The 13764-nt window shown below is 43.3% G+C and overlaps 1 protein-coding gene across 1 annotated transcript in view; it reads left to right on the top strand.

Annotated features, from left to right (window-relative positions):
* The window catches only part of ACAD11 (acyl-CoA dehydrogenase family member 11), a 97989-nt gene extending 95606 nt beyond the window's left edge, over window positions 1–2383 (top strand). Inside the window, 1 exon segment of the mRNA XM_001924765.5 lies at window positions 1917–2383. Coding sequence (XP_001924800.3) covers window positions 1917–2031 — 115 coding nt within the window. The 3' untranslated portion in view covers window positions 2032–2383.

The following is a 13764-nucleotide window of genomic DNA, read 5'->3' as shown; positions in this document are numbered from 1 at the left end:
GAAGTTCACTGTGTCCTTTTTTTAGATTCCACATGTTAAGTGATGACATTTGATGTTGGTGTCTCACTGTCTGACTGACTTTATTTAGCATGATAATTCCTAGGTCTATCCATGTTGCTGCAAATGCCATTATTTCTTTCCTTTTAATGGCGGAGTAATATTCCATTGTGTATATGTACCACATCTTCTTTATCCACCCCTCTGTCGATGGACATCTAGGTTGTTTCCATGTCTTGGCTATTGTGAATAGTGCTGCAATGAACATTGAAGTACATGTATCTTTTTGAGTCATGGTTTTCTCTGGATAGATGCCCAGGAGTGGGATTGCTGGATCAAATGGTAATTCTATTTTTAGTTTTCTGAGGAATCTCCATACTGTTTCCACAGTGATTGCACCAATTTACATTCCCAACAACACTGTGAGAGGGTTCCCTTTTCTCCACACTATCTCCAGTACTTACTATTTGTAGACTTTTTCATGATGGCCATTCTGGCTGGTGTAAGGTGGTACTTCATCGTGGTTTTGATTTGCATTTCTCTACTAATGAGTGATGTTGAACATCTTTTCATGTGTTTTTGACCATCCATATGTCTTCTTTGGAGAATTGTCTGTTTAGATTTTCTGCCCATCTTTTGATGGGGTTGTTTGTTTTTTCGGTATGGAGCTGCAGAAGGTATGTCTTCTGTCTTTTTAGGGCTGCGCCAGCAGCATATGGAGGTTCCCAGGCTAGGGGTCTAATCGGAGCTACAGCTCTCAGCCTACACCACAGCCACGAAAACTCGGGATCCAACCCATGTCTGCAACCTACACCACAGCTCACAGCAACGCTGGATCCTTAACCCAATGAGCAAGGCCATGGATTGAACCCACATCCTCATGGATGCTGTCAGGTTTGTTAACCACTGAGCCACAACAGGAACTCCAATAAATAGTTTTCTGATTACAATTGTCATTTCACTCAATTATGTTCATTTTTACACTGAGGGGATGCGCTGAGGGTTCCTGGCTATAAATAACTCATGGGGGTTCTCCCTGGGAATAGCGCTGGCCAGAGGGGGCCCAGAGCCAGGCCTAGGTGTGTACTGGGGACACTACCGCCACACACGGAGGCCTCAGCCACACTGGAGCCACCATCTCCTGTCCTCGCTGTGGTTGCTGGGAGTCAGGGAGGAATGCTGTCCACTGCCCATGCCCACCGGGCACAGGGCCACCTTCTTTCTAACACACTGAAGATAAGAGTCTGGTGGCCCATGACTTTCCCCCATCAATTTTTAGTAAGATAAAACTAAATATATATATTTAGTACTATACATATTTATAGTATATAAATGTTATATAGTCTTAGATTCTACCTAAGACATCTCCTGGTTCTAGCAACTTCTAGTACCTACAGCAAACCAGACTGAGATTAAGCCCACTGTGCTGTGCCTTTTAAGATTACACTCCTGGAGTTCCCATCGTGGCTCAGTCGTTAACGAATCTGACTAGAAACCATGAGGTCGTGGGTTCGATCCCTGGCCCCACTCAGTGGGTTAAGGATCCGGTGTTGCCATAAGCTGTGGTGTAGGTCGTAGATGTGGCTTGGATCCTGTGTTGCTGTGGCTGTGGTATAGGCAGGTGGCTACAGCTCCAATTGGACCCCTAGCCTGGGAACCTCCATATGCCACAGGTGCGGCCCTAAAAAGACAAAAAAAAAAAAAAAAACCAAGATTCCACTCCCAGGGGGAGGACTTTAAAATGGCATTTCACCCGCTTTTGGGCTCACTTGCCTTGACTCCCTGTGCAGTTTTCCTGATCTCTACCTGGGCGAGATTTCAAACACTAAGAGCCTTTTCTTAAAGTCCAAGTGACTGATGTGAAAGCATCCGTTCCCCTTTGCTGAGTCCTGCTACCCCTGCTCTCTGTGTTTTTCCAGGTATGCCGTCATTCGAACTTTGCGCATAGCAGACGGGCCCGATGAAGTCCACCTCTCCACAGTCGCAAGATTGGAGCTGTGGGACCAAGACAGGCGCCTGAAGTCCAAGGTGTAGGAGGTGACAGACACTGCCTCGACTTTACACACACTTCATCAGCACCAGCATTTTAATCTCATTCACTTTTGCAGCAGTTTGATCACGGGATTAATTACTCACTTTGGTAAAACTTTGAGCATCTGTTTTAATCAATGTGTTTTATCATTACAAGGGTCACACTTGCAACTTTATAATTTCAAAGGTTTAAGTGAAAAAGGAACTTTTATAGCATAGCTGTTGACATTCAGTCTAATACCTAATGAAATAGAGCTAAATCATCAGCATAATAATATTGTCACTTTGTGACTTTCAGGAATTGTTCCATTTAAATAAACATTCAAGGAATATTTCATCACTACTTTGTAAAAAATTGAATGGACTCTCCTTTTTAACACTGGTTGGAGGGGTTGGTTTAACACTTTGTGGTGATGTTTGCACTGGAGAGAAGGATATGTGGTCCATGGCCGATTGGTCCATTTTAGACTTCCTATTATAAACCTCTTAGTAATTCAGCAGGAAGCATTTATGCATAAAATCTGAATGAGGTTTAAAGTTTACTAGAAGATACGGCATCTTATGAGAAAATATAATTAAGAAAAATTTTAATTTTGTCTAAAATACTGATGAGAACAGTGGGTAGTTTAACTACAGGAAAGTTATGTAGTTTTTCGGGGTTTTTTTTTGGTTTTTTTTTTTTGCTATTTCTTTGGGCCGCTCCCGCAGCATATGGAGGTTCCCAGTCTAGGGGTCGAATAGGAGCTGTAGCCCCCAGCCTACGCCAGAGCCACAGCAACGCGGGATCCGAGCCATGTCTGCAACCTACACCACAGCTCACGGCAACGCCGGATCGTTAACCCACTGAGCAAGGGCAGGGATCGAACCCGCAACCTCATGGTTCCTAGTCGGATTCGTTAACCACTGCGCCACGACGGGAACTCCGAAAGTTATGTAGTTTTGAGAAGAGATTAAAGACAGTCTGCTCTGAACACCATTCTGTTAGGAGAAACCCCCTAAGCCAACATCCTTGAGTTGTTTTAAGTCAGTGCTGCCGAGGACTGTGCCCTGGGTCACAGGTGAATCTTCAGCCCCTGAACTGTGGCCAACACAACTGAGGAACTGAATTTTAGACTTTTTGAAATTAATTTAAATATAGATCCTCAACTCAGTTACTGGTAAACCTTTAAGTATTCTTGGAATAACTTGGGTATGTCAACTGTCTTTTGCAAATGTAAGTTTGACGAAATCTAAATCCAGAACAAGTATTTTAAATGAAAATTTAGAATCCAAATTAAGAAAGTATACAATATACACCATCTGTCCTCTGTGTCAGCCATCCTCAAGGCAGGTCCCCCCATGTGATCCATATTCGCCACTATCACCTACCTTCAATTTATTCAGATAAAATCATGGTTAAAAAAAAGAAGAATGATAAAGTTTCTTTTGAAAGGGAAAATTCTGGTCTCCAAAGGACAAAGTTCCAAGGGACCTTTGCCTCAGTCACAGGGAGCAAATGACTGTAACGTGGGGAGTGGCAGGGCCACGACCGAGATCTCTGGGCTCTCTGCAGGCTGTCCCCACGAGTCACTCTGAGAAGGCCCCCCAGGACAGTCAGCCAAGTTCCCAGGCACTTGAGGACCCCCATGGCTTTAAAATGAGAAGTTGCCCTTCGCAGGAGGAAAGCGAGGGCCAACCAGTCAGGCTTTACCATTAGGGCCTCTTTGGGCTTCTCTGCCACGTGGGCAGCAGGGTAGGAGGTGCCAAGGCTGCCAACCAGAAGTCACCATGAGGCTCCACATGAAAGTGGCCCTGAAGGAGTGGCTGGGGCATGCATGGGACCAGCAGGCTAAAGGTCTGCGGGAGTTTATGTGTTTTAACCTTAGCGAATACACAAGAGAAAGTTCGGCTGATCTTAGAGGAGCTGATTTTCTCACCAACCTGTTATTTACAAGGCTTCCCAAAGGCCCACATCACCTCAGCTCTTCCCACAACTCTGGTCTACATACCCATCATAGGCCTGCGGGCTTGCCGTCAGAGAAAAACGAAAGTGATGAAAGCCGCAAAAGCCAATAGCAGCATGTGGGTGTTTCAGCAGATATGCTGCCTAAGGCTTGCACTTCCCCGTAAGCTACAATAGTCTCTGGAAAATTCAGAAGAAAGGCACTTATTACCCTGGCTTCTAAAGGACTTAAATTAGTAATTCTTAAATGAAATGAAAATGAAACGTGTCTAAGAAAGTGTCTGCTATGAACAAATGCTTGATTTCAGTCAAGCCAGGTGGCCTGGACCAGCCCTCTGTCACTGGCCCCGGATGATCCCTCCCCAAAGAGCAGAGTGAAAGGGCCTCGCCAAGCAGTGGGCCTCCTGTTAGCAGTTGATGCCAGGGAGTGTCTCTTGCATGTGTTTCTCCACCCTCTTTTTGGCCTGGGTTGCTGTGCTAGTCTCCTAACTGGCCTCTAGTCTCTTCTCACAGCAGCCAGCACAACCCTCTCAAAATGATGTAGTGACTTTCCATCTCACTAGGAAAAAGCGTAAGTCCTCCCCCTGGCTGACAAGGGTCCATCTGAGCTTGTCCCTGGCACCTCTCTGCATTCATCCACCTGCCTCCCTCCGAAGAGCCTCAGGAGTGCGGTTCTGGCAGACAAGCACAGCCAGGCCTTGGAGCCTTGGCTCTCACTATTCCTCTGCCTGTAAAGATCTACCCTGAGGTTCCCAGATGCCTGCTCCAAGTCACTTGTTGAAAGGTCCTTTCTTTCTTTTTTTTTTTTTTATTTCTTTTCTGGCTGCCCGGTAGCCTGTGGAGTTCCTGGGCCAGAGATCAGATCCAAACCACAGTCGTGACCTATGCCACAGCTGCAGCAACACCACATCCTTTAACCCACTGTGCTGGGCCAAGGGGTGAACCTTTGTCCTGGCACTGCAGAGACGCCATTGCACAACAGCGGGGACTCAGAAAGGTCCTTCCTTGACTACATGTTCTGAACTAGCACTACCTACTCTGTCACTCTCCACCCTTTACCTGCCTTTCTTTTCACAGCGCTTATCACTTGGCGTGTCTCATCCACTTATTTAGGCGTGTTTTCTCACTGGAGTATAAGCCCCACTCTTTCCCTCCTGAAGTCAGCCCTGTTTTTGTGTGTACTAGAACACAAAAAACGATGGTGTGCACTCAAAAAAAGTATGAATGAATGGATTCATGTGCATGGATGCTCTCCTGATCCATGATTTGCAGTTGGTGAGAGGGCAAAGCGTTTGATTATAGGTTCACAAACAGAACAGAGCACCAGCCCTTGAACACAGAGGTCAGACAACAGACCAAGAGTGGCTTCTGGGTAACTGAAGAAACACTGGGGCTGAGAAAGGATTGCAGACAAATCACTTGATGAAATAGATATCTAATGAGTAATAATTCAGAGAATGCACATTTACTTTCTAAAACTTTCCTCATGTGGAATCTGATCTAATGAGCCAGAGTGCTGGGGTCAGCTCAAGGTACGGAGGGAAGTCAGGATAACTAAGAAAAACAAAACCGCTTTCAGTGATTGTTAGGCTTTTCCAATTTTCCAAATAAACAGTATTCTGGGAAGTGTCCTCAATTCAGGGAAGACAAAGAACATTTGGGATTTATGATCTTACCACAATATGTTTATTTCTCTCTCTCTCATTGTGATTATGTGTTTACCATAAATAAAATCACGAATATTCCAGTGTAAGAGTGTAGTTACCATAAGCTCTGTGAGACAAGGGCTTTTATCTGCCTTAGCCTCACCCCAAAATAGGTGGACAAAGGCTTGTCCCCAAAATTCACCCCAAAATATATCCTGAGAAAGGACTGTCAGGTGGAACCAGAAGGCATCTTACCAGCGCTCCTTCCCCCACTGCTGTTACCACCCTGGGCAGAGGCATGTTTCACTCTTTTAAACGAGTGAAAGGGAAGATTGCAAATGCCTCTTCTTCCCACTGCTCTGACCTCCCAGACTTGAGTTTCCACTGTTCTTTTTCCTTACTCACGCCAGACTAGCCACATCAGCCTTCTGCTGTTCCTCCGATACCCCCAGATTTTTTAAAATTAGAAATAATATTGTTTCCTGGAGTTCCCGTCGTGGCGCAGTGGTTAACGAATCCGACTAGGAACCATGAGGTTGCGGGTTCGGTCCCTGCTCTTGCTCAGTGGGTTAACGATCCGGCGTTGCCGTGAGCTGTGGTGTAGGTTGCAGACGCGGCTCGGATCCCGCGTTGCTGTGGCTCTGGCGTAGGCCGGTGGCTACAGCTCCGATTCAACCCCTAGCCTGGGAACCTCCATATGCCGCAGGAGTGGCCCAAGAAATAGCAACAACAACAACAACAACAACAAAAGACAAAAAAAAAAAGAAAAGAAATAATATTGTTTCCTGATAAACAGTCTCCTTAAGACTTCTTATGGAGGAAAAAATATGCAAAAAGAACGTTCCTGTGTTTTTTCACTTAACCGCTTTGGGCTGGGATGATGATGATTTGTCTTTTTAGAGCTGCACCTGCGGCATATGGAGGTTACCAGGCTAGGGGTCGAATTGGAGCTGTAGCCTCCGGCCTACACCACAGCCACAGCAACGCCAGATCCGAGCCGCGTCTGCGACCTACACCACAGCTCATGGCAAGGTGGGATCCCTAATCCACTGACTGAGGCCAGGGATCGAACTTGCATCCTCATGGATCCAAGTCAGACTCATTAACCACTGAGCCATGATGGGAACTCCCAGGCTGGGATTATTGATCCAAGCCTTCCTCGCTGTGTACAAGGGAAAAACCTCCACCTACTCCCAGGAAGTTAGGCTACTCTAGTTTTACCTTTGATCACTTACATGTATGGAAAAAAAAATCAAAATCTAACTAACAGGCTACCTGTCCTGAGACACACAGGCCCAATCTACTTGGACAGACAGACAAATGGAGCCCTTAAGTCCTCAGCCCCTGTGTGGACCAGGGTTAAAGGTACCCTGATGATCAGGTAGGTGCTCCTGGCTAGGGACACTTGAAGAAGATTCCAGCCCCTGGTCAGCTGGCTGAAAATATGCAGTGCCTCCAGTGAGGGGCTGAGATCACCTCTTAGCAAGGAGTATTTGGGGTAAAGTAGGGCACCCATCTGGCCACAGTGGTATCCTGTCTACAAGCTACTTACTCCAATTCAAATTCTCTCATGATCCTTTAAATTGACAAGAGTGAATGCAAGTTTCAAAATGGCACATCAATTTATACAGAATGTCCTTAAGGCAATGGACTCCACATTCTCACACAAAGGCTGTCCCCACCTTCCCCCTCCCCTCACCTTTCAGGACCACTGGGTCCTGCCCACCTGCTCCTTGTGGGTGGCAGCTTCCAGCATCCAGAGGCCTTGAGCAGCCCTCAGCCTCACATCTCAGGGGTGGCCTAATTAAGGAATCTCATGGCAGCTTCAAGACCAAGATCCTACTTTGGGGTTTCTGTACTTTGCTTTTCTATTCACCTGGAAAGCTCTCCCCCAACCCCATGTTCTCAAGACTTGTTCCCTTCCTGTAAATGTAACATCCCAGGTGTTCCCTCTGTTCTCACATCATCCAAATGGCTGTGCCCTTCAGCATGCGCACACACATTCCTTACCCTCTTTCAGCTTTGTCCTGAGAACTTCCATCTTGTAACATGCTCTGTATCTTTCCTTCTTATTTGGCTTATTATCCGCCAATTCCCCACTTTAAAGCTAAAGCAGAGAGGGCTTTTTGGTTGCCTTGCCACTACACACTGAGTGTCTAGGACAATGCCCAGGCAAAGGAAATAGGTCCTCACCAAACATTTGCTGAATTTGAGTGGAATTTCTCTAGCTGTCGGAGTGCAGGGATCCCAGGAAGTTTGCTCTTCTCTCCATCAGAAGTGTGGTAGCACAGGCTCACGTATACTCACTGGCCGTGCACATGCTTAAAAGAAGGCCTAAAGCCCTGCTTCTCGACCCTGGCTGAGCATCAGACTCCCCTGATGAGCCTGATGGAGACTCAGCTGCCCCAGCCCAGCCCATCCCCAGTCCAGTGCTGGTGATGGTGACTTCAGGGGTAATCAATGTACCAGCGATTCTGGAAGAACGAAAGCCGAGGGTAGGGACTCACTCCCTGCAAATCAGGTCTGTTTTAGGGTGTCTAGCTGCAAACACCAGCAGGAGACTGGCTAATGTGAGCTAAAAGGAATCTGCTAGGTGGGCCTAGAAGTAGAAGGCCAAGAAAGCCTGGGAAGGTCTCCCCAGGAAAGGGCACAGGGAGGGAGAGCCACCTGCACGGTGGATCTCCTCTGCCCGGCCCCTCAGGCTGTGCCTCGCCTCCGGCCCCGCCCCTCAGGCTCTGCGGAGCCGCTGGTTGGCTAAGCTCAGCTCACAGGCCGCCCCCTATCCTGGAACAGGACTAGGAAAGAGAAAGGTAAAGCCTGCCACACGTGTGATGTTAAATTGTCCAGCGCCACATTTAAAGAAGTACAAAGAAACATGAGAAATAAATTTTAACAATGCATCTGATTCAACCTACTATATCCAAATATTATCATTTCAACATGTAATCAATATTTAAAAATTGCCAAAAAGGTATTTTGCATTCCCTCTCAAAATCCAGAGTATATTTTACACTTAGGACACATCTCACTTTGGAAGTTAACTTTTCAGTGGGAATACTTGAGCTCTAAGACATAAACTGTCTATAGGTTTTATAAAATTCATGGTTGAAAAAGTATATTTATGGACTTGAATCATTCCAAACATATTTAAAAGTTTTTAATGTTCAACAAAGGAGGCAAGAATATAAAATGGGAAAAAGTCTTTTCAGCAAGTGGTGCTGGGAAAACTAGACAGCTGCCATGTAAATTGATGAAACTGGAACACACTCTCACACCATGCACAAAAATAAACTCAAAATGGCTTAGAGACTTAAATGTTAAGACAAGACACCATCAAACTCCTAGAAGAGAACATAAGCAAAACATTCTCTGACATCAACCTTGCAAATGTTTTCTCAGGTCAGTCTCCCAAGGCAACAGAAATAAAAGCAAAAATAAGCCAATGGGACCTAATCAAACTGACAAGCTTTTGCTCAGCAAAGGAAACCATTAAAAAAAAAAAAAAAAAAAGGATATCCTACAGAATGGCAGAAGACGATGTGACTGACAAGGGCTTAATCTCTAAAATATACAAACAACTTATACAACTCAACAGGAAAAAAACCAACAACTCAATTGAAAAATAGGCAGAAGACCTGAATAGACATTTCTCCAAAGAAGATACACAGATGGCCAACAAGCACATGCAAAAATGTTCAACATCACTGATTATTAGAAAAATGCAAATCAAAACTCTATGAGGTACCACCTCACACCAGTCAGAATGGTCATCAAATAACGCTGGAGAGGGTATGGAGAAAAGGGAACCCTTCTACACTGTTGGTGGGAATATAAATTGGTACAACTGCTATGGGAAACAATATGGAAGTACCTTAGAAAACTAACTATAGACCCAGCAATCCCACTCTTGGGCATATATCTGGGCAAAACTTTCCTTGAAAAAGACACATGCACCCGCATGTTCACTGCAGCACTATTCACAATAGCCAAGACATGGAAACAACCTAAATGTCCATAGACAGACAATTGAATTAAGAAGATGTGGTATATATACACAATGAAATACTACTCAGCCATAAAAAAGAACAAAATAATGCCATTTGCAGCAACATGGATGGAACAAGAGACTTTCATACTAAATGAAGTAAGTCAGAAAGAGAAAGACAAATACCATATAATATCAAATCTAATATATGGCTCAAATGAAACTCTCTACAGAAAAGAAACAAACTTCTGGTCTTGGAGAACAGACTTGTAGTTGCCAAGGGGGAGGGGCAGGGAGTGGGATGGACTGGGAATCTGGGGTTAATAGATGCAAACTATTGTCTTTGGAATGGATAAACAATGAGATCCTGCTGTATAACACTAGGAACTATATCTAGTCACTTAGCATGATGGAGGGTAATGTGAGAAAGAGAATATATAGGTATGTGTGACTGGGTCACCTTGCTGTACAATAGAAAATTGACAGAGCACTGTAAACCAGCTATAATGAAAAAAATAAAAATCTTTTTTAAAAAGTTTTCAAAAACTGAATTGACTGCCAGTTTTTAAAGTTAAAGAAGTTAATTAAAATGAAATTAAAGAGAGTTCCTGTTGTGGCTCAGCAGTAATGAATCTAACTAGTATCCATGAGGATGTGGGTTTAATCCCTGGCCCTGATCAGTGGATTAAGGATTTGGTGTTAGGAGAGCTGTGGTGTAGGTCACAGGCATGGCTCAGATCTGGCGTTGCTGTGGCTCTTTCGTAGGCTGGCAGCTGTAGCTCTGATTTGACCCCTAGCCTGGGAACTTCCATACACTGCAGGCACAGCCCTAAAAAGCAAAAAAATAAAGAAGGAAAAAGAAAAAAGAAAAAATATAATGAAATTGAAAATTTAGCTCCTTGGATACTTTTCAAGTGCTCAATACTGGCTCAGCAGTGGCTACTGTCTGGCCAGCTCAGCCCTGAGCAGCCACCTACCAGGACAAGTACCTGCCATCACACTCAATGCTGGAAAGGCCTTGGGGCATTAGACACAGAGCACGAATGCTGAGCAGCTAAAAATGACTGTTAGCCACTGTGACTAAGGTAAGGTAGTGAGTTTATTGTATCTTCTATGTTCGTGTCTGGTGAAGGAAAAAGTTAATTCCATTTCCTGTGTTTAAGAAAACAAACTCTCCATGACAAGGAACTGCTAAGCATTTCTAGTTTACCAAGGGTCCTGTGGTAAACCACTCCTAAATATCTCGTGAGGGAAAACTATTATTTGTTCAGGGTGGTTAGAGTTTCCGAGATGAAAAGAAGCTTGGCTCTAACACATAGGAATGGAAGGGGGCAAACTCAGTCTCTTAAGGTCACACAGTGGATTCGTGAGGCAGAGTCCTCCCGCCTTGGCTGGAATTAATAAAGATCTTGTCACGGGAAATGGAGACAATACTTTTGATAAACTTCAAAACTGTATTCATCAATTATTCTTCCCCAACCCATCCTCTGCAAATTATGAGGAGTTTGGCTTCAGGGGAGATGGTCCCCAAATGGCTTACTGGCTGTATTTCACTCCTTTTAGTCCATCATAATTCCTATCTCTGTCTCCAAGATGCTAAATGAGCTTTCTACTACTAAGGGACTAAGCCAGGAATGAGGCTGGAGGGACGGCCTCCTCATCAGGTGTGGCGCTTGGTACCTAAAAGGATAGGCTCACCTCTCTGAGCACTGACAGCACAGGAGCCTCCTCCCACTGGTGACCTTAGGCCAGACCCACTCAGACCTGTGGACTCTGGCAATCTCTCTTCCCCTTTGCTTGAAGTTAGATTTAAATTCTACATCCATGAGAACAACGAAAGATCAGAAAGAGAAATTAAGGAAACAATCTCAGTTACCATCACATCAAAAAGAATAAAATACCTAGGAGTAAGCCTACCTAACAAGACAAAAGACTTGTACTCCAAAAACTATAAGACACTGATGAAAAAAATTCAAAGATGACACAGATGGAAAGATATATTCTTCAACTGGAAGAATCAACAGTCTCAAAATGGCTATATTACCTAAGGCAATCTACAGATTCAATGCAATCCCTGTGAAAAACAGCATTTTTCACAGAATTGGAACAAAAAAGTTTCTAAATTTGTATGGAAAAACAAAAGACCCCAAATAGCCAAAGCAATCATGAGAAAGAAAAACAGAGCTGGAAGAGCTCCCCAGCTTCAGACCCTACTACAAAGCTACAGTCATAAAAACAGCATGGTGTTGGGACAAAAAAAGAAATATAGATCAATGGATAGAGAACCCAGAAATAAACCTACCCACCTATGGTCAACTATTCTATGACAAAGGAGGCAAAAATATACAATGGAGGAAAGACAGCTTCTTCAATAAATGGTGCTGGGGAAAGTAGACAGCTACATGTAAAAGAATGAAATTAGAACACTCCCTAACATCATACAAAAAGTAAACTTGAAATGGATTAAAGGCCTAAATGTAAGGCCGGGTACTATAAAACTCCTAAAAGAAACCATAGACAGAATACTCTTTGGCATAAATTGCAGCAATATCTATTTTGATCCACCTCCTAGAGTAATGAAAATAAAAATAAGTACATAGGACCTAATTAAACTTAAAGGCTTTTGCACAGCAAAGGAAACCATAAACAAAATGAAAAGACAACACACAGTTATGGGAGAAAATATTTGCAAATGAAGCGACCAACAAGGGATTAATTTCCAAAATATACAAACAGCTCATGCGGCTCAATAAAAACAAACAAACAAACAACTTAATCAAAAAAAAAAAAAAAAAAAAAAAAAAGGGTCAGAAGACCTAACCAGACATTTCTACAAAGTCAGACAGATGCCTAGCAGGCATATGAAAAGATGCTCCACATCACTAATTCTTAGAGAAATGCAAATGAAAACTACCGTGAAGTATCACCTCACACCAGTCAGCATGACCATCATCAAAATCAAAGACAAATACCATATGGTATCACTTATAACTGGAATCTAATATCCAGCACAAATGAACATCTCCTCAGAAAAGAATATCATGGACTTGGAAAACAGACTTGTGGCTGCCTGATGGGAGGGGGAGGGAGTGGGAGGGGTTGGGAGCTTGGGCTTATCAGACAAACTTAGAATAGATTTACAAGGAGATCCTGCTGAACAGCATTGAGAACTATGTCTAGATACTCATATTGCAACAGAAGAAAGGCTGGGGGAAAAAATGTAATTGTAATGTATACATGTAAGGATAACCTGACCCCCTTGCTGTACAGTGGGAGGAAAAAAAAAAAAAAGTCTATAAACAATACATGCTAGTTAAGGGTATGGAGAAAAGAGAACCTGCCTACATTGTTGGTAAGAATGTAAATTGGTGCTGCCACTATGAGAACACTATGGAGGTTTCTTTAAAAAAATAGAGAACTACGCCATGATCCAGCAATCCCACTCCATACAGAGAAAATCATAATTCAAAAAGATACATGCACCCATATGTCCACTGTAGCACTGTTTACGATAGCCAAGACATGGAAACAATCTAAGTGTCCACCGACAGAGGACAAAGACGGATGGGCAAAGAAGACGTGGTGTATTTACACAATGGAATATTACTCAGTCAAAAACAAGAATGAAATAATGCCATTTGTAGCAACATGGATGGACCTGGAGATTGTCATACCAAGTGAAGGAAGTTAGAGACAGACAAATATCATAGGATATCACTTACATGTGGAATCTAATTTAAAATGATACAAATGAACCTATTTACTAAACAGAAACAGACTCACAAAGAAAACATAGTTACCAAAAAGGAAAGGGGTAGAGGGATGGATAAATTAGGAGTTTGGGATTAATATATACACACTTCTATATGTAAAATAGATCAACAACAAGATCCTATTATATGGCACATGAAACTCTATATTCAGTATCTTATAATAAATTATAATGGAAAAGAATCTGAAAAAGAATAGGTATCTTTATATGTATAACTGATTCATTTTGCTGTACACCTGAGACTAACACATCATAAATCGACTATACTCCAATAACATTAAAAAAAAAAAACATGTGAAATCTTTCTACAATAAGTCTCCTGACAACCCATCAAGATAACTGGATTAAATCCTAAATCCCATGGGAGTAAGTAAGTTGACAGGCACACCCA

Source organism: Sus scrofa, chromosome 13, assembly GCF_000003025.6.
Source record: "Sus scrofa isolate TJ Tabasco breed Duroc chromosome 13, Sscrofa11.1, whole genome shotgun sequence".
NCBI classification, from domain to species: Eukaryota; Metazoa; Chordata; class Mammalia; order Artiodactyla; family Suidae; genus Sus; species Sus scrofa.
Note: the sequence above shows the minus strand (reverse complement) of the source record. Positions and strands in the feature narration are given on the sequence as shown.